Raw genomic sequence first — 18,357 nt, 5'->3', positions numbered from 1 at the left:
TGTCATAGTTGTGATTGCTGTGGCTGTTTATAAAATGGCTGGACGACAGCAGATCTAGTTGGGAATGCATGAGAAAAAAAAGTGCAAAAAATAAAAAAAGAAATCACTGTGCAGATTGGTCTCTCTCCTGAGCTGTCTGTGAATTACATGGTCTGTGATTGTTTTTCTCTTGCGAGTTGGCGTTGGGATGAAACGTTTGAGGTTTCTCTGTCAAAACTGTGGTGTTATATTTTACTCTCGCGCTTTGTTCTGATGCAGTGGTTGTAGTCATTGGCATTGAGGCTAATGGTAAATGTCACACCATAGCTTATTCTTAAACTGGCAACTTTGGCATCGCGTTGTCATGTTAGGATTTTGTTTACTGAATAGAGAGACCATCCTGGTTTCAAACCCTGCATTGATGGATGCGTTTCCTGCTGTTTAATACGTAGACAGTGATAGGTGTGACATTACAGCTGCATTAAAGATATCTCATACTTGAAGGGTGACAGTGGTGACAGGGCTACCTGTAGATGGTTACAAAGAAGGTTCACATACACTCCATGCAACATGGGCCAATGATGGTCCTTCCATCCATCCACTCACTTGTCCTGGTCAAGGCTGTGGTGGCAATAGAGTAGCTGTCCTAACCTGCACTGCAGGAAAGAAGGAAACATGCCTTTCCTCAGATATTTCCTCCATCTCCTCCAGGGCATCCCAAGCACTCCGGGACACCACCTGAGAAACTTTACCCTTCAGTATGTCCTTGATGTTCCTCACATGTTTCCCCTCTCGAAAACCTCTGACAGGTCACAAGGCATTCTTGTGAGACTGGAGTTTGTGTCCTGCCACAGACTCCTAATTAATATTAGCTTTCCAGTCACACTAACCGTACCGTAGTCAATGTGTATGGAGGAATAACTGATGAAAAAAGTTGGCATTGAACATTAAAAAAAACCCTCATTATTGTACATAATCCGGGTCTACTAAGAATCACCCAGTATCAGCACTCCGCCAGGCAAGTGGATTGCAAATCAGCGCCGAGTTCCTCTAGAAAGACAAATGACAATGTCTCATGACGACCCTGGGGGATGTATCTGCTTGACCCTTTACGATGTAGGAGCGTTACCTTGTGGGCTCATTACCGGGGTGCACTTCCTCTTAGGCAATGGGCCGGGTCAAGGGATAATCCTGCTCTGGAACTAAATACATCTCACAGAGCAGATCAAACTGAGGGGTGAATGAAGCATGTTCACATGTACTGGCGTCAGTATGATCCATCTTTTAGTGATATGAAGAGAAAAAGTGAAATATCCTAGAATTCCTGATATTCAATATTTGTCTATCTAAGGAACACTGATTCCTTGTATTTGTATTAAAACTGATAGTAAGCATCATTTTCAGAAATGGCACAAGTGGCAGCCAGTGTACATCATCATTGAGTATTAAATATTTAACAGCTGCACAGTTTATCCCCATTTTCAGCTGCATTAAGGCAGAAAGAGAGGGCTAAATTAAATCTTCAATGAGGTTGTAAGTTGATAGGGAAATTCTCTTTGGAGATTGATGTTGTCAGTTGTGATAATGATAAAAGTTAAAACTATAACAGTTCGCTACCTTAATTAAGATATTGATCTTTCTCCCTTTCCTTACTAAACCAAAGAAGTTCTTAAAATAAGTAGAAATTAGATAAAACTTTTTATGTCTCAGGTGTCTGAGATTAAAATTCATAGTGAATTATATTGTGGGAAGATCCACTTTGCCTCACAAGTTAACTATTTGAAATTCAAGAAAAACAATATGAATCAACTTTTGTGTTATTTGTGTCATAATGTCTATATATGAATGTTTAGTATTCTCTGCGGTGTTTTCCCACTCTTGTTTTTCTTTTCACATCTCGTGGCTATTTGACCTCTACTGTGTTTAGACACACAGTCTATGATGTTCATCTGAAAGTGAGTGAATTTGATGCAATTACAGTGACCCAGGGTGTGAACTTTAAAGCCCTCTCTCAGACTTACTATTTTCCCTGAACTCACGTTTAAAAAAAAAAAAAAAAAAAAAAGATTGAAAACAGGGAGTGTGGACTGGCATGTGGTTAGCTCTTCTGCTGCCACCCACTCAGCTCTACGTAGCTTATGGGTTTGACCTTAAGCTGTGTGGTGAACTTTCATCAAACACGCGGCCGTAAAATCAATTTATACACTTCTTTATACAAGAACCACACAGCTTTTGCACTTAGGTTTTGTTTTGTTACGACTTGTGCAACTGACCTCAGTCCGTTGCTTCTCTGCACTCACATATACACAACTTTGAGGATGTCTGATACATTTGTGCCACCCTTTGTAAACACCTTGGTGTGCCCCCACACACACATGCTTGCTTCTAAAGCATAAAGCAGGATTTGCACATCCTCACTCATTACATCAACAACAAATCAATGTTTACAGTCGAAGTTTGGGAATCAGGATATTTAGCAAAACTTTGGGCAACACCTTCTATTCTAGTTAAAACAGCTATAAACAAGTTTTTTTTTTTTTTTTTTTTTTTTTTAAACTAAAGTGGCCACGCGTAGCGATGAACTCACACAGTGTATATGACTCTGCACCCCTTATAGTGTCTTTCAGTGTATTGTTTTGATTTTCAGGCCCACAGCCTTACACCAGGATCACACTGCCTGCGTTGCGTGAGCAGGGTCTGACCTGCCGTGGAGAAGCACGCGGCACTACTGTCAGCCCTGTCTCTCTACATAGAGTTTGCAGGCTAAATGGTTGAAAAATATGTTTGTATTTTCTCATGTCTGTGTCATATTCAGATTCAGCCTAGAAATAGACAACTATAGTGAAAGGTGTAAATGTAATGTTGCTGGTCTGATCTATTTTTTGCTGGGAGACGCGCGTCACACGTGAAAAACAGGCGGCATAACCATTTAAAGTGGGCACTGAAATGAAAACCAAGATGTTCTGCAGCGGCCACGCACGCGCCACACATCCGGTGTGTTCCCCCGCCTCGCTGTTTTGGTTCACTCTCACCACTTTTATAGGATCGTGTCCAGCTGCTGCAGACAGCTAATTTCAGCAAGAAAGCTCTACAAACATTATAAATTTCCATTGAAGTTTATCACCCACTGCATTGCAATTAGCAGTTAAAATCTAAATGTTTTCAGATGCATCAAAAAGCCTCTATACTACACAGTGCAGTGCCTGCATCCATGTCAATTACTTATCCAAATGAAGAGTCTTGTCAATACCCTCCTGCTGTTTCTCTGTATTTAAATTCACCTCTCATTTTCTTTGCTGTGTTTTCTCTACAACTGGGATCAGCTCAATAACAGCCAGTACAAGAGGCTGAGTGAAATTTCCTATTTCTGTCGCCTGGAATGAAAAGTGTCTTCTGCCATCTGTCCTCTCCTGTTGTCGTATATACAAAACAATGTGGAGCAGTGAAAGTATAGGAATAGTATTTTTCTGATATTCCAGTTGTGCGGCTACGAGAGTTTGACTCGGTAAATGAAACACTCGTCACTCTGGATTTATGGACCAGAGATGGTTTTGTCACAGTGTGTCAACAGCTCATTGCCGATGTAGCGTGCGAGACGACGGGAGAGGAAGATGCAGGAGGCTGAAATGTGCTTTGAGTTAATGGGGTACCTACTGTTCGCACAGCAAGGGAAAGTTGTGCTGCAAACAAGGAGGACACACGATTTTGGCTCGGAGGCTTGCTTTTGATGAAAGATTGTTTGCACTCCCTAGTTGGCAATTGGCTGGAAATGTGTTGATGAGAGACTCAACCTTTTCATCTTTGTGCTATAACCGTTACCTGAAATGTCTGGTTATTAATCAGACAGAGGAAAGGAAGACATTAGAGTGATTAAAACCGTATAGCATGATTTTTAACAAGCATCCTGTCATCTTTTTGTTGCTAAAGTTGGGTGTTTATTAGTAACTCAATATTGACTGGAACCAACCAAGTTCCAAAAACAGGCTTTTAAAAATCATAAAGAAATTCCATTTATGTTTTTATTTTACCTTAATAGAGTTTTCAGAGTAACTGTGAAAACCTGTTGCTTTTCCACTTTCTGCTCAGATGCAATGAGAACTTGTGCTCCTCCGCAGGGAAAATGTCAAATATCCGTGCTGTCAGGAAGAGGCAACAGCTGAATAACTTGGTTGCCACGGTTACAGAGCTGGCCAAGCCGGGGTACACCATTGTGGATTTCTGCAGTGGAACGGTACGTGTACTCATCCATCAGTCCAGCTTTGTATGTATATTTATCACCGCACCCGACCTCGGGGCGCATTAGGCTGCAGCTCCATTAGCAGCATTCTGAAAGGAACTAGTTTTTCATATTTTCCTTTCCTCTTGTTTTTGGCCGCACAGGCAGATTGGTAATTACACTCTTGAAAAAAGAGTGGAAGCACTACATGGCTAACAGGTCAATACTTGGTTGGAAAGGGCAACGCTAATCATAACTCTATTGATGTCCTCTTTGATGTGTGCTGTTTTCCTGTTGTGCATTTCTTTCATCATATCTTTCTTCTTTTTCTTGGTGCTGTCTCGCAGGGCCATGTAGGGATTGTTCTGGCTCACACTCTTCCAGATTGCCAGGTAATGAATGGGTATTTGTGCAGATGTGTGTGTTCAACTTTTAAGACTAAAAGATGAATAGATTAACCAATAGATCAACTTATAATTGATAAAGTGATTAATTTTAGTCTTATAATATTATTGTGTTTGTGGTCTTTATAAAGTTTTGACTTATTCTAATATTATCTAAGAATAGGCCTCCTGTAATCTCAATTTAAAGTCTGTGTTTGTTTTTCATTCAGAGAACTTTTTTTTTCCTGTGTAAAACTTGTTGTTTTGATCATTGTTATATGTTGCCGCTCTTATTTTATTATTATTTATTATTATTAGAGAGAGAGAAAGAGAGAGACAGAGAGAGAGGATGACATGCAGCAAATTGCTCATACCAGGTCACCTTATAAGTAGCAGCATAAGAGTGTTTTTTCTATCTTTATTCAAGGTCATCCTCATAGAGAACAAAGAAGAATCCTTGGTGAGGGCCCAGTGTCGCAGCGAAGAGCTCGGTCTGAAAAACATCGGCTTCATTCAGGCCAATCTGGATTACTTCACCGGACCTTTCCACATCGGGGTGAGCAGAGCAAGTGATGCTGTACACTGAAGTGTGCCTTTGCACCAGTTTTGTTTCCATCTTCTGTTTGATGATTCACAGATTCTGTGGACAATGTGGTAACCATTTCATGTGACTTGATTATTGAAGAATTTGCTAATTTGTGAATAACTGAAGCTGAGGTCCATGCAAAGTGAAATTAGTCTGATTGTAAAAGTAACTAAAATTAAATCAGATGTTTAAATGAATGGTAGTTTATCATAATAAAAAACTCATAGTTTGGTGATATTTGAAGCAGTTATTCAATTTCCTCTATCTTGATTTGATTTGCATTTTTGTAAAAACTATATAATAATCCAGTTTTCTAATTCCATGTGTTTTAAGCAGATCCAATTACTTTTTGATTAATTACCTGCTAACAGAGCAATTAAAAAATAAGGAAATGAAATTAGCAATATTATGGCAAACTGGCAAAAGCGTAGGAGGCAAAATGTATTTTTTGTACATGAAAATACAGAGAATCAGGCTGGTGTAGTCCCACTGCCATCTTATTGAGCTACATTGCAAAGAAAATGTGTTTTTATCAGCAATTCCAAGACATTAAGGCGTTAATTTATTTCACTGCATTAAAATTCTTTAGCAGCCCCCTCACCACAGTAATTATTCAGTTCCCTATACTATAATGTATCTAAAATCTTAGCATGGACTTTGAAAGCATTTGGCTCTCATGTCAGACTCTGTGAACTCTAATGGTGTGCATATACTTTTGACAGAGAGGTGCAACACGGCTTTTTGGTGTGGAAGTTAAAGTGTTAATAATAATAATTAAACCAATAAAGAAATGCCTCAGATTTCTGATGATGGATTGAAACTGAGAAGTAAACACCTATGATTAACACCACATAGGCAATGTGTCACTTCCTACTCTGCCGTGATCACAACTTTACTGCGAGGTGTCTGAACATTGTATTTTCAGTCTTAAAATATTTATATATTTCAGAGAAGCACAAGCACACATCACAGTGAGAGACATGTCATTCCTTCATCTTTTTCCAGAAACGGAAAATGCCAGCATGCAATTATTTTTCTCCGAGCAGCTAAGATGGCTTTTCATTTCCTGAAGTGGAGCTTTTAATCAGAACCCTTTTAGTGCTCTGCACTTCAGTCAAGCAGTGTATGTCACTGTCCCCTCTCCAATTACTGGAAACCCAAAAGGTGGTTTTAGCCCGTCAATGACGGACAAAGGTAATGTTGGGGTTAAAGAATCTCTTCAACTAGGAATATTAATAGCTCACTTGTCTTTGTTTGTTCTTATTTACTGTAAAAATGTTATGCTCTTATTAAAGGGTTAGCAGTCATCCTTGGAAAGGAAAGTATAATCTTTGGAAAGTGTTAGTAATAAAAGTAAAAATGGTTGCCAGCCATTTTCAAGTTTTATGCAGGCAACTTGGCCATGTCACCATTTTACTTCTTAATTCATCACACATTTTTTTCGTACCTACAGCTCTGCCAAGTCTGCGACTGCAGTTGTTCCTGTTTGTGTTTGTGAAGCTTAAAGATCGGCCTCGGTAAATGTGATTAATTCTGCACAGCTACCTGCGACAACAGAATAAATATTTTACTAGCTTTCAAGCCCTATGCCTAATTGGGCTAAAACAAACCGAAATTCAGCTCCAACTTGAAGTCGAAGCCCTCGCTGGTCCTATTTAAAAACACCCACCTTCGTCTAAAGAGCGCTTGATTCTCAAACAGATAATTACTGTCAATTTAGAGCAAATCGGTCCTTAACTGTGGTTGTCTATGGGCTGTTTGCATCTGGCTCTGCCACACAAAAACAAGTCTTTGAGATTAAAAAAAAAAAAAAATCCTCGAACCTTCCAGAGACTCTCTAAACTCCTGTTCACACACGTGCATCATTTTGCTTTACCTTAGAATCTCTACTATCATCACTCTTGATGACTCGTTATTTATGTGTCTCAGGTCGGTGTCTTCAACCCAAACATGTCAGGGAGATCCATCTTCCTGAAGTGTGTCATAGCCCAGTTTCAGAAAAGCCAGCTGTGCTAGTAACCTTACTTTAACTCTCTCTGGGACAAACCGGAATATATATGTACCTGCTGTAATTACAAGAAGCTATTGTTCCGGCGTGGTCACTCCACTGAGACCTGTTCCATTTGGCAAAGAACAAATAGCTCAGATTATTCTTCTATACAACATGTGGGTGTTTATGCACACACACAGGTTGTTTTTTTTTTTCAATTTTATTATTTCACATGATCATTAACATTTATTTTGGAAATCGGTGCTTATGTTTGTCCTTCCTGCACCGCTTGAGATTTGGACTCCAGCATTTCTGCAGCCTCAGCTGTTGCTAAGCATCTTCCTGCATGACACAGATATTTCTACCTGAAGGAGCCACCCATCACACTGGTTTTAATCCTGTTATGTATTATACATGGTGCCATTTTTAGTCACAGTCATTTAATCAGGTTAATTAAGTTGAGGTGCCCCTATTCTTAGTCAGGGTCTGCTTTTCCTGTCTGTAGTGACCTGGCCCAGGTATTAGACCGGTGTCAGAACCATAAAGTGTGTTTCATTTTTATCTTTCCTCTCAATATTCAGCCAACAGACCTCGGAGGCAGCGAATGTGGTGGAGCTTGAAGTTGATTTGAATTTGATCGGATCCTGGTCCATTATTGGTTCTGCTTGAGGGTCTGAATGTTTGCAATTGATTCTTTCAGTTGCCTACCTTATGTTGTGTGAGGAAAGTTTTACTTTCTGAGGTTGCTTTAAGCCTTATGTAAAAATGTGTAGATCGATTCCAATAAGACTTTATGAGGAGTAATTGCAGTACAGATTTAAGGAGTCCAGATTTTTTTTCTCGATTCTTATTTTTTTAAGCCTCAAGATTGATTCTGTTTATTTTGAGTAAAATACAGCATTGCATCCACCATTGAAATGAAAACAATGCTTTGACTCCATGTAATCACATTTATTCCACACAAATACACATGCACATGCACAAATTTAGGCACAAATATTATAGATACAAAACAGGACAGCTCAATTGTTGAGATTCTGCTGACATAAGATTTTTGGAGATGATGCATGTTTTTCTTCTATTGTCAGGTAATATGAAGTTTCATATAACAAAATCAGCGCAACAAACATAAAGTTTTACTTTCAAAACCCCAACACAGTAAAAGCCGCCAAAGCTTTTAAAAACCGTTGCATCACGCTCCTCTGTAGCAGTGTGGGGCTCACAACCCAGTATGATGTTGATTGAGTAGCGTATTAGTAAGCTGTGTTTCAGAAACGTGGTCTTTCTCAGGCCCACATAGGACACCAGAGGCATGTAATTACATGAATAAGAGTGAATAATGAAGCCTCATTATTTCTGTGATGTGATTATTGAGAGAGAAATACAGATTGGAACAGCTTTTCTGGTCCCCAAAAGACAAATTATAACAAAAAAACCCAGTTTTATAAAAGCCCTTAGTCCTTTGTTGGTTGCATATTAATTCATGATTTCATCTTCCAGTTAAATGTTTTGCTGAGGTAAAACTTAGCAGGCCATGTCAGAAATACTGTACTGTATGTCTGTACTGGTGCTTTAAATCAGCCTGGCATAAAATCTCATCTTCCATTATGCATTTTTATCTAGTAACACACAGAACATATTGGGCTGAGGCAATGCTCTATAAATACAGCTTAAAGCAGACATAAATATTCTCAATAAGGATGTTGTCTACATCAAGAATTGGAAATGCATAATTACTTATCACGACACATCAGAATGTGTTTTATTTTAGTTGTGTGCGTCTCTTTCGGTTGACTGGCTTTGTGTTTGTGTTAAATCAAGGCTAAAGGTTATAAAATGTAATTAGGCTTTGCCCCAGCATGACTAATGTACAACATTAAGTAGCTGGGTAAGAGTGATGGCGTTACTTTGTTAATTATTTTCGCCTTAGATGTGGGGGGATGTAACATCATGCAATCTTTGATAGAGACTCCTCCTCCTAATCAGCAGCCTGAAACATGCTGTTGAAGGAATATCAGACTTTCTCCCTGATGCCATGAATAAATGCAGGAGAGAAAATGAGGTGTCAAATCGATGCAAGGCCATGCAGGTAACTGATGCTAATTCCCCAATTTTCACTTTCTGGTTATTCTTTCATGTGCAGACTCTGCTCGTATAACTTCATATTTAAATAAATACACATGTTTCCCAAGAGGAATACATTTTTCTTTTGCTGATGAACATTGACAGACCAAACATATCAGAACATATTTCCATGTGGAGCTCTTCACTCTGATGAGAAAATTTATTTCCAAGTACATACTGTGAAATTGCACATTCTTGTGTAGTTGTTAACTGCAGGATTTCATCAACCGTGCAACTTTCAGGGAGAGCTTATTTACATCTGAGAAATGTAACCCCCCCACCCCCACCCCTGCCGTCCACACATTTCAGTGACTTTACGAGTGGGCTTGGCTGTGTTTATAGTGCCTACATCTTCCCTGATCTTTAGAGCTGCAGCCAATCTTGGCTTAGTCTTGTCCTAGTCTTGTCCTGACCGGCTCTGAACTTCTGCTCTGTGGCACTGCTGTCAAGGCAACATGCAGTGGATTCAGACTCGCGGACGCCAAGATGACACGTTCTTGGAAGAGGAGAATGGAATGGTTGAGGTGGCTGCTTGAGTTGGATGGGGTTACTTTCAGTGGGACCGGGTAGCTATTGTCACATCAGACAGTTGATAATGAATTTTATTTGGACCATTAACAGACAATCTATTTAGCTAATGTACGCTTGAGAGGAAATCATCTATCTTACCACCGCAAACTTATTGCCTTTGAAGACTCAATTTTTTTTGCAGATGGACTTTGGGAGAGAGATGACTGGAATACACACAGCCTATAATATTGGGTCTTTTAGTTCCTTTCTGCCATCCAGTATAAAGGCACATCATTACTAATGCATAGCTTGGTGTTCATCACCACAGTTTACCCACTCAATGGGAATTCGTGCCTCCGCTCCCAAAGCACTAATACATTTTGTTTGCTCTAACTACCCGAGTCTGCACCTTTGAGAGCATAAATGTATTTAATAGCAGCCGCCATTATGAAGTAATCAATGAGACTGAGTGCATATTCTCTAGTGCTCTGAGTTTTTGGTCTCTGTCGGACAAAGAAGGTTTTCAAGTGAAAGTAAGTCATTTTTTTCTTTGTCTGTCTCTCATCAGGTGGCCCTCCATGCGTGCGGCGTTGCAACAGACATGGTGATGGAGCATTGCATCCAGGCCGGAGCCTCCTTTGTCATCAGTCCCTGTTGCTACGGCTTCATCCAGAACGCCGTCAAGTTCACCTTCCCCAAGAGGTTTGTACCTGCCACAGCCGCACCTCCGTCCAGCGTCAACTCTAGGTTTCTGCCTTTTAAAATAACGTTTTTGACCTTGTTGTTTTTCTAGTTAGATCTCTGCTTGTATCAGCGCGTCTCCCCCCTTCTGCCAATCTCGCCTGGTGATTTTTCAGTTTCTCTTTAGCACTCTCAGTTGCTCTCAGTCATTTTCACACTTTCGCTCACTCTCTATCTCTCACACATAGACATAATCTGTATCTCTTGTCACCGCTTTTTGTTCACCTCCTGTCTCTTATCATCACCACTGACAGTATGAGGCAGCAGTGTCGCATCGCCTCCACCTTTTTAATCTCAGCCCTGTTCTATCAGCAGCACAGAATAAGGCTCTGTATGTAGAGGCTGTCATGGATATTACAGAGTGACAGGAGAATCCAGTTGAAGGTACAGACAGGAAATTCAACTCTTACTGGCATTCCACTATCACACATAGTATAAAAGAGAATTAACCTCTAAAATATGACACTGTTTGAATAGGGAGAGGAGGAACAAACAACAGCAGAGAAAGAACAGTGCAAAGAGAGGCTGTACTTTAATGGTGTTGATCCTGTTGCTATAGCAGCACTCTGTTGACTAATTGTACAGTAAAGGCTTAGGAACCATAACAAGGTAGTATGTCGCTAAAACAACTTTGGGATACTGAAAACTATGAAACAAAGCTGTTGTGTAGTATTGCTGTTGTAGCAACCAAGAGACTGTGATCAGTAGTGAGTTAAGGTTGAGATACATGTTGTGATTGATGGGCTGATTATAGCTAAGGCTTTTGGCATTAAGACTGATTGGACCAGCCTGCGCCACCTGTTTTCCAGTTTGGGTCTTTTGGGTGGTGACATATCAAGGTTTCTACCAATTTAATTTCTTTCTACCCACTGTTTTTCTCTATGGTTGTTTTAACCATGACATAGTACAAGAACATTTGCTTTTGAAACTGCAAAAATGGCAAGCAAACAGCAAATTAGTGCTATGTGCCAGAGTGAAAATTATTTTTACAATTTAGTTATCAGTTTTCAGTGCAGAGTCCCAAATCAGCTAAAGTTGAGCCACCTCTGGCTTTCTCTGCTTAGTCATTTTCCTCATCTCTCCATCCAATATTCCATTAAAATGTAGCATTTTTAATTTGCTTTTTTTTATGTCAGTTTTTGTTTTTGGGAACAGAAACAGACAGTGTCTCTATGTTTAATCAGTCATTCAATAAATGCTTCTCTCTGTCATAGCTGAAACATATTTGAGGGATTTTGTAGGTTTCAATCAGCTTCAAAGTACCCAGTGTATTTTTTGACAGTAGCAGCAGCAGAATCTTCCGGTAGAACATTGCCGCAGCATACGACAATGAGTATCAGCAGTGGTATGGCGATAGGGAATTGTCATAAGTGAGTGGGAGCTGGTATGTGTCATCAGTATATAGAAGGAGATGCCATTTCTCCTGATGACATCACTGAGGTGTAATATATATATATATAGATTAAAAAGAAGTGGCCCTAAAATCAATCCTTGAGGAACCCTTGCATGTTATTTTGGTGTTTTGGAGATGTTTTTATTGATTTCAAAAAGGAACTCTCTGCCAGAGAGATAAGAGAAAAATAAGTTAAAAACATTAGCTCCTGATAGCTCAATGTGTGGGTCATAAATTGTTTTAAAGCATCATGTTCATTACAGTTACATGTGTACAGAGTGTTCCAAGCATCTTGGAGAGCTTGTCTCTGAAGATATTTCTTTATGACTGTGTGTTTGCAGTTGTTGTCTCATTCAGCATTATGAATTTGGGACCAATCAGGCACCTCCCTGATGGTATTTTGTGATGGATCTAAATATCTAAGGTACCTAAGACTCTTACACAGCACTGTGTAATGGAATTATACTGTATTAAAAGTTAGAGCTTCACTTGTCAAGACCAGAGTGCAATGACCCATGGAAAGATGAAAGTGCTTTTTCACGCCACACTCATCAACACCCAGAAAACACAAGCCAGAGGAGATTTCTGAACAGAGAGTTGCACACCACCTGCGCTATCTGCCAGTGAAACAGAAATTAAAAGCCATTCATAAGCCGCACACAGCATCGGCATGTTATAATTAGCAGTGGCATATGTCAATTGGAGTGGGTGTGTGTCAGTGAGACATTGTATATGACGGTCAAAATGAGTGACAATGTTTAGAAGTGCCATAAGCCAGCGGCATTGCACAAATCGACACATGCTACAAGAACAACAGTGGGACATCATCAGCTGCTTCTTTGCTGCCGTCAGTTTAACAGATGTTTCTGTTCATTTCACCACAACTTTTAACCAAGCATGAAGTGTATATATTGCTGCTATAGTTTCCAGGTCTTTAATATACTTACACACTGATGTAAATTGGTTAAATTGTTGACCGTTACTTTCTGTCAGGTGGCCTGATATGTGATTATTAGAGACCCCTTCCTACAAATAAAGAATGAATATTTTCTGTCTCCATGGCACAACTGACCCTAAAATTGTGCCTCGGGGAAAACCCTTGGTGTACAGTATAAATATTTAGGAGTTTTTACATACTTAGTTTCTGCTTTTCTCACTTTTGCTAACTTGACACTTCACCCTTCCTGACTCCTCATAAAAAATTTAAGAACGGCGAAAAAAGACTTTGCAGCTGCAACGGACAACAAGAAGCCGTGTTTCTGCAGGGCAGTATATGAGAGGGGCCTACGCACCTGACTGTGTCAATCTTCATCTTTGCTACTTTTAGTGTTTCAACCCTCAGGTCATGTTCCAGGTACTCATGTGAAAATTCTGCAGGTGTAGACATTCCAGGCAGTTCACAGGTTTTTATGAGCTGTGAAACTAAACTGCTCGTTTCATTAAGTAAGGCCCTAACAGTTCAAGTTAATCTTTAGACTTCTCTCCATGTGACCTGGCTGGCCCCCGACCCCTGACCCTCCTCGTGTTGATTTTTAATTCGCTTCAACAATGATCTGACTACATTTAACCATCACAAACAAACTGAATGTGCTCCCATGTAACAGAGAAAAGCCTTGTTTTTATAAAAGGCCAGAGAGACAGTCAGAGATCGTGCTTCTTGTACATGTGGTTATATATGTTTGTTTGGAAAGTGATTGCCCCTAAAATTAAAACCCCCCAAGTAAACATATGATATACAAGTGTAATAAATAGATTTTACCTCTATGTCATAGTCACTGCACTTTTAACATCAAAATGTCTACTGTTTTTTTTCTGTTTTTTTTACAGCAAAAGGTTCCAAGAAACTCTGACTTATAAGGTATGTTATTAAATCCCTCTGTTGCATTTATTATTCATTTGCACTGAAGCAAAATATCTAGTATAAAATACTGAATTACAGCAACTCGGTTTTGAAAAGGATTGTGTTTAAGATTCAGTTCACTATATTCATGCCGAAAGACGCCTTTGTTGGTCATGACTTAGTTTCAAACATCATATTCATAAGGGGTCGTTCGTACTCTGTTATGACACAGTGAGGCAGCTTTTTCTTCTCTCATTGCGTCTTAGTTGAGATGCTGCCGCTTTAACAGAAGCATTATTGAATCAGAGGCATTTAGTTTAAAAGTTATAATTCCACATGTCTGGAGTGCAATGACCCGGTGAAAGTGCTCACTCATACCGCAACTGTCAACACCCAGCAAACACAGCAACCAGACAAGATTCAGACAAACGTTCAGACAACTGAGGAACAAACTGACAAGCAGACACACACCTGGACTGGGCTGCCCCAGCTATTTGTAAATCTATCACTAAATCCTTTCTAAATTCTTAGTAACTACTAGTGTCAAACTGGTTGTTTGCTAAACTGTGTTGCACCATTACAACTTGGGATAACAGTCTTAGATTGTAAAGAGTAACATGTAAATGCGTAAAAGCTACTTAGGACTTAATCTACACTTAAAATGTAAATAAACTAATTAAGACTCATTTTGTAATTTGGATAAAAAGTATTTGACATGAACTTGTTCTTCTTGGTGTGGGTACGTTTTTCTCCGCTTGCTTCTGTGATATTGCTTTCTTTGCTTTTTCTTTCAAATTTCTTTTATTTCTTTTATGGGACAGTAAAATAAAATTAATTACATCTCTGGGCTCATCAATGTCTTGGGAACAAAGATTCCCCATGGCAGTTACAAGAAGGAGGCTCACACCCTCCAGGCTTCAATCCCTTATCGCTCAGCACAGACACGGCACTGTGCTCTGGGAATGCCCATCCCATGATGATGTATAGGACCTGTCAGTGCTCCTGGGGGAGAATCTGTGCAAGAGTTGCTGCAGGTCCTAGCCATAGCAACCTCAGGAGTTGACGTGTCACAACATCAGACCACCCCTTAACTGCTTTTCCCTTGTGCACTAGAAGAAACACATTCTTACACACAGGGCTTGAGACCCGCAGAGGATTGCCGATTATTTACAAGACACTGGGCAATTGTATTGTTCTGTGATACTGGGTTGCAATTTTTCTACTGTTTGTCCAAAGGCCCAGTGAGGAAAAGAAATCACAATTGCCATAGTTTCTGTTTGGAAATAAGAGGCTAAACATGTCGCTTCACAGCAGGATAAATCTATGTTCTATTTAAACCAGCACAAACATTATCGGCCATTTTAAACCTGAGCTCTAAATCCCCCCCCCCGCCCCTTTGATTTTGCTTTCAACAGCCACGTTTGGTATTTGCCATTCATTTGGGCTCAGTATACAGAACTCCACTGTTTCCCATGTCTCTTCTCTTCAGCTGGTACTTGGAGAAATAAAAGCTGCATTGCGATGTTTTATTTCCTTCCTGAGCTACAGTAGTTAAACAGAATGACAGCACATGGACAAATGGCTGTATCACTGGAATAAAGGGCAAATGGTGTAAGATATTGGTGCTCAGCTCTAACTTTAAGCACCTGCTCTGCGGCCTTGCATTCGGCGTCGAACCCCGCGGAGGGAGGAATAGAATGAATTAAAGTAGAAGCGGGTTAGAGATGACTAACCTTGTTGAACCAGAGCGAGGTAAAAACTGGACAATGCATAGAAATAAATGACTGGGGTTCATCTAACCTTTGTGGAGAGTTTATATGGATGAGTTTGTGAAAAGAGTCTCAGAATCATATGCTGTCGTTCACATAAAACTTACCTTGTTTGAATGGGTTTTTTTTCATCTGGTCAATTTATCTAACAATCTGTAAACTGGTCTACTATTAATGCAAACAATGCAGAGAACTCAATCCAGTCCATCAGTGTTAATCAGTCCAGTGACAGCAACACACAAAGAGACAACACACTGAAAAAGATTATATATCATCATTCTGTCACGCTCACAGTGACTATGCTAACGTTCCCATGTTATAGTAGGTAATCTTTACCACGATCGCCTTCTTAGTTTCGCTTGTTAGCATGCTAATGTTTGCTAATTTGCTTGAACACTGTTTGGTTTGAGTCCCTACCTAGAATCCTCATTCAGATCAGATGCGAACTATTCCCTGCCTCTCAGCCTAAGTGCATGCTGGGATAGGCTTAACCCAGCAGGCTTAAGCCAATAGATAGAACTAATTAATGCACGCTTGCATGTGTATCTGCATGCATGATAGCGATATGTCTCATTTTAAAAACCAATCTTTGTGGAAATCTTTAATATCTCCAGTCGTGCAGGACCAAAACTTGTTAGCGCTAGCATGAAGTTCACCTGCAATAAACTCTTTGTGCACATATTGTCTGTCCTTATTTCAGGAACACATGATCCTCTGCCGCTTTGCAGACCAAACTGCCGTCCAGCTCCCTCCTGAGAGGCGACTCATAGGTACTGCTTTCAATCTTCTCCTTCTACCTGAACATTCACCCACTGTTACTTTTATTTATCTAAATATAGACAATAGAAATGGGATTGTCGTTTGGCTGTTGTTATGAAATTTTGGAATTTTTACAGTAAATATATTTTTTAATGCAAAAATTTGTTGTTTAAATTCACATCAATCAACAAATTTATCAGTGACTTTTTTTTTTTACAGAATTACTCCTGAAATTCGTGACCCTGCCAGCTCAGAATGACACTGCCAGTTTGATATCTGTTTATCACATAGTCCAGTGTGACGTACACCAGCATCACATATTGACATGTGATGTGTGTTTTGCTGTTTTGATCACACCTAAGCAGCTAGCTCAGTACATGTTGATGTCTTGTTTTCTGAGATTTTTACACTGTGACCTAACCCCACTTCTCTACATTTTTTTTTCAAAGAGGTCTAGACTTTTGAGTGTGAAAAATGTTAATGTGGGGATTTCTACAGTGTGACAAAGCAGCTGCAGAGAACAGCTGCCAGATCAGTTTTGTCATATTCAGAGGAAAGTGTTTTGCCAGAGTGAAACCTCCAGGCCTCTGCGAAAGCTTCACTGTGCACTGTTTCATTATTGTTGAGGACTCTCTTCACCCTGATAGCTCTCGAGCCTATCAAAGCCTCCCTCTGAATCTAAGGAGGCTCCCCATTGCCTCGTCACTCTGAAGCCCTTTCATATGTACCCGACATCACCTGTCACAGCGGTTTCTGCTCTGTATCAGTTAACAGGGCTCAACCTCTCCTACTAACATTTTCTAACCATGTTTGATCTCATCTCTCTCTAGAGGCTGTCTGTGTGACTGTGACCGGCAGCGTGGCAGACCAAAAGCTTTTACATTTACTGTGTCTGCCACCTGCTACCGAACTGCTAAACTGCAAAATACATTTGAAGTGTGTGTGTGTAAAGGAAATCCTAAGAGAAAACCGTGCTAATCAGTGTGAAGCTGTTGATGAATCAGTGCTTTCTGTGGAACACTGATACATATGAATGCTAGGAACATATAGGAAGTGGACAAATTAACAAGAACACCTTACAATATTCCAATCAATACACTACCAATGCAATACATGCTGCTGAATTAGAGCCTGACTCATACGTTGATCAGCTGATATTGGCTTAGTTTTATCAACATAAGCAGCATACACAGATGGGTGAATAAATACAATTTTTAAAAATGAGCCTGCCAACACAAGCTGCCAAATTAGCTTCAGTGCTCCTTCATATACATTCCCCCAAATCTGTAAATATGCTGGAGACAAAGTCTCCCAGAGGTGTTCGGTTGTGTTAAATCTCATGTCTGTGAAGGCAATACCAAATGATTTACATCATTCTCATACTCGTTCAGTGAACCCTGATGGCCTGTCGATGGGGACATTGACTTCCTAACATCACAATAGCAATGTTTCATCAACGGAAAAAGTCACACAAATCTTTTCCTCTTGTCATTTTGAGCCAAAGTCAAGGTGAACTGGGCCTGACCTGCATTTTAAACAAAGCCTGGTGGGATGTTCATGTTAAGTTGAATCCCACCGGACACATGTATGGCAGCATCTGCAAACCTAGCAAATGTTTTGTTGTATATTTTGTCTGTAACAAAATGTCACTTTCACCATAGTTCATAGTAACAGTAAACAATGATGTTTACTTTTCAAAGTGTCAAATCTCCTGCTAAATAATAGCGAAATTTGAGCAACACAAAAATGTTTGTGTACATTATGTGAACATAACATCTGTACAAAAATTTCAAAACTAGATAGAGCTGAAATAATTAGTGGATTAACTGATCAACAGAAAATTAATTGGCATCTTAATTTTGTTAATCTCTTGATCTTGGTTCTCTATCACTATAAATCCAGTATCTTTTGCTTTCAACAGGGTCGTACAACACAAGACATTTAAAGACGTCACCTTGCACTCTAGAAAACCTCAATGGGCTGTTTTTGTTATTCTGATATTTCATAGACAAAATAATAAAATAATCTGCAGGTTAATCAATGATAAAAATAATAGTTAGTCACAGC

General features: G+C 39.7%; 1 protein-coding gene across 1 annotated transcript in view; it reads left to right on the top strand.

Annotated features, from left to right (window-relative positions):
* gstcd (glutathione S-transferase, C-terminal domain containing) overlaps positions 1–18,357 on the top strand; it is a 47,267-nt gene that overhangs the window by 28,233 nt on the left and 677 nt on the right. The window contains exons 5-10 of the mRNA XM_023427110.2: positions 4,095–4,210; positions 4,543–4,587; positions 5,006–5,134; positions 10,357–10,490; positions 13,750–13,780; positions 16,232–16,301. Coding sequence (XP_023282878.1) covers positions 4,095–4,210; positions 4,543–4,587; positions 5,006–5,134; positions 10,357–10,490; positions 13,750–13,780; positions 16,232–16,301 — 525 coding nt within the window. The remainder of the gene's footprint in view (positions 1–4,094; positions 4,211–4,542; positions 4,588–5,005; positions 5,135–10,356; positions 10,491–13,749; positions 13,781–16,231; positions 16,302–18,357) is intronic.

Source organism: Seriola lalandi, unplaced genomic scaffold, assembly GCF_002814215.2.
Source record: "Seriola lalandi dorsalis isolate HSWRI2012SDOR001 ecotype SW California unplaced genomic scaffold, Sedor1 jcf7180002054851, whole genome shotgun sequence".
Classification (NCBI taxonomy): Eukaryota; Metazoa; Chordata; class Actinopteri; order Carangiformes; family Carangidae; genus Seriola; species Seriola lalandi.
The sequence above is the reverse complement of the archived record's forward strand: the minus strand, read 5'-3'. Positions and strand labels throughout refer to the sequence as shown.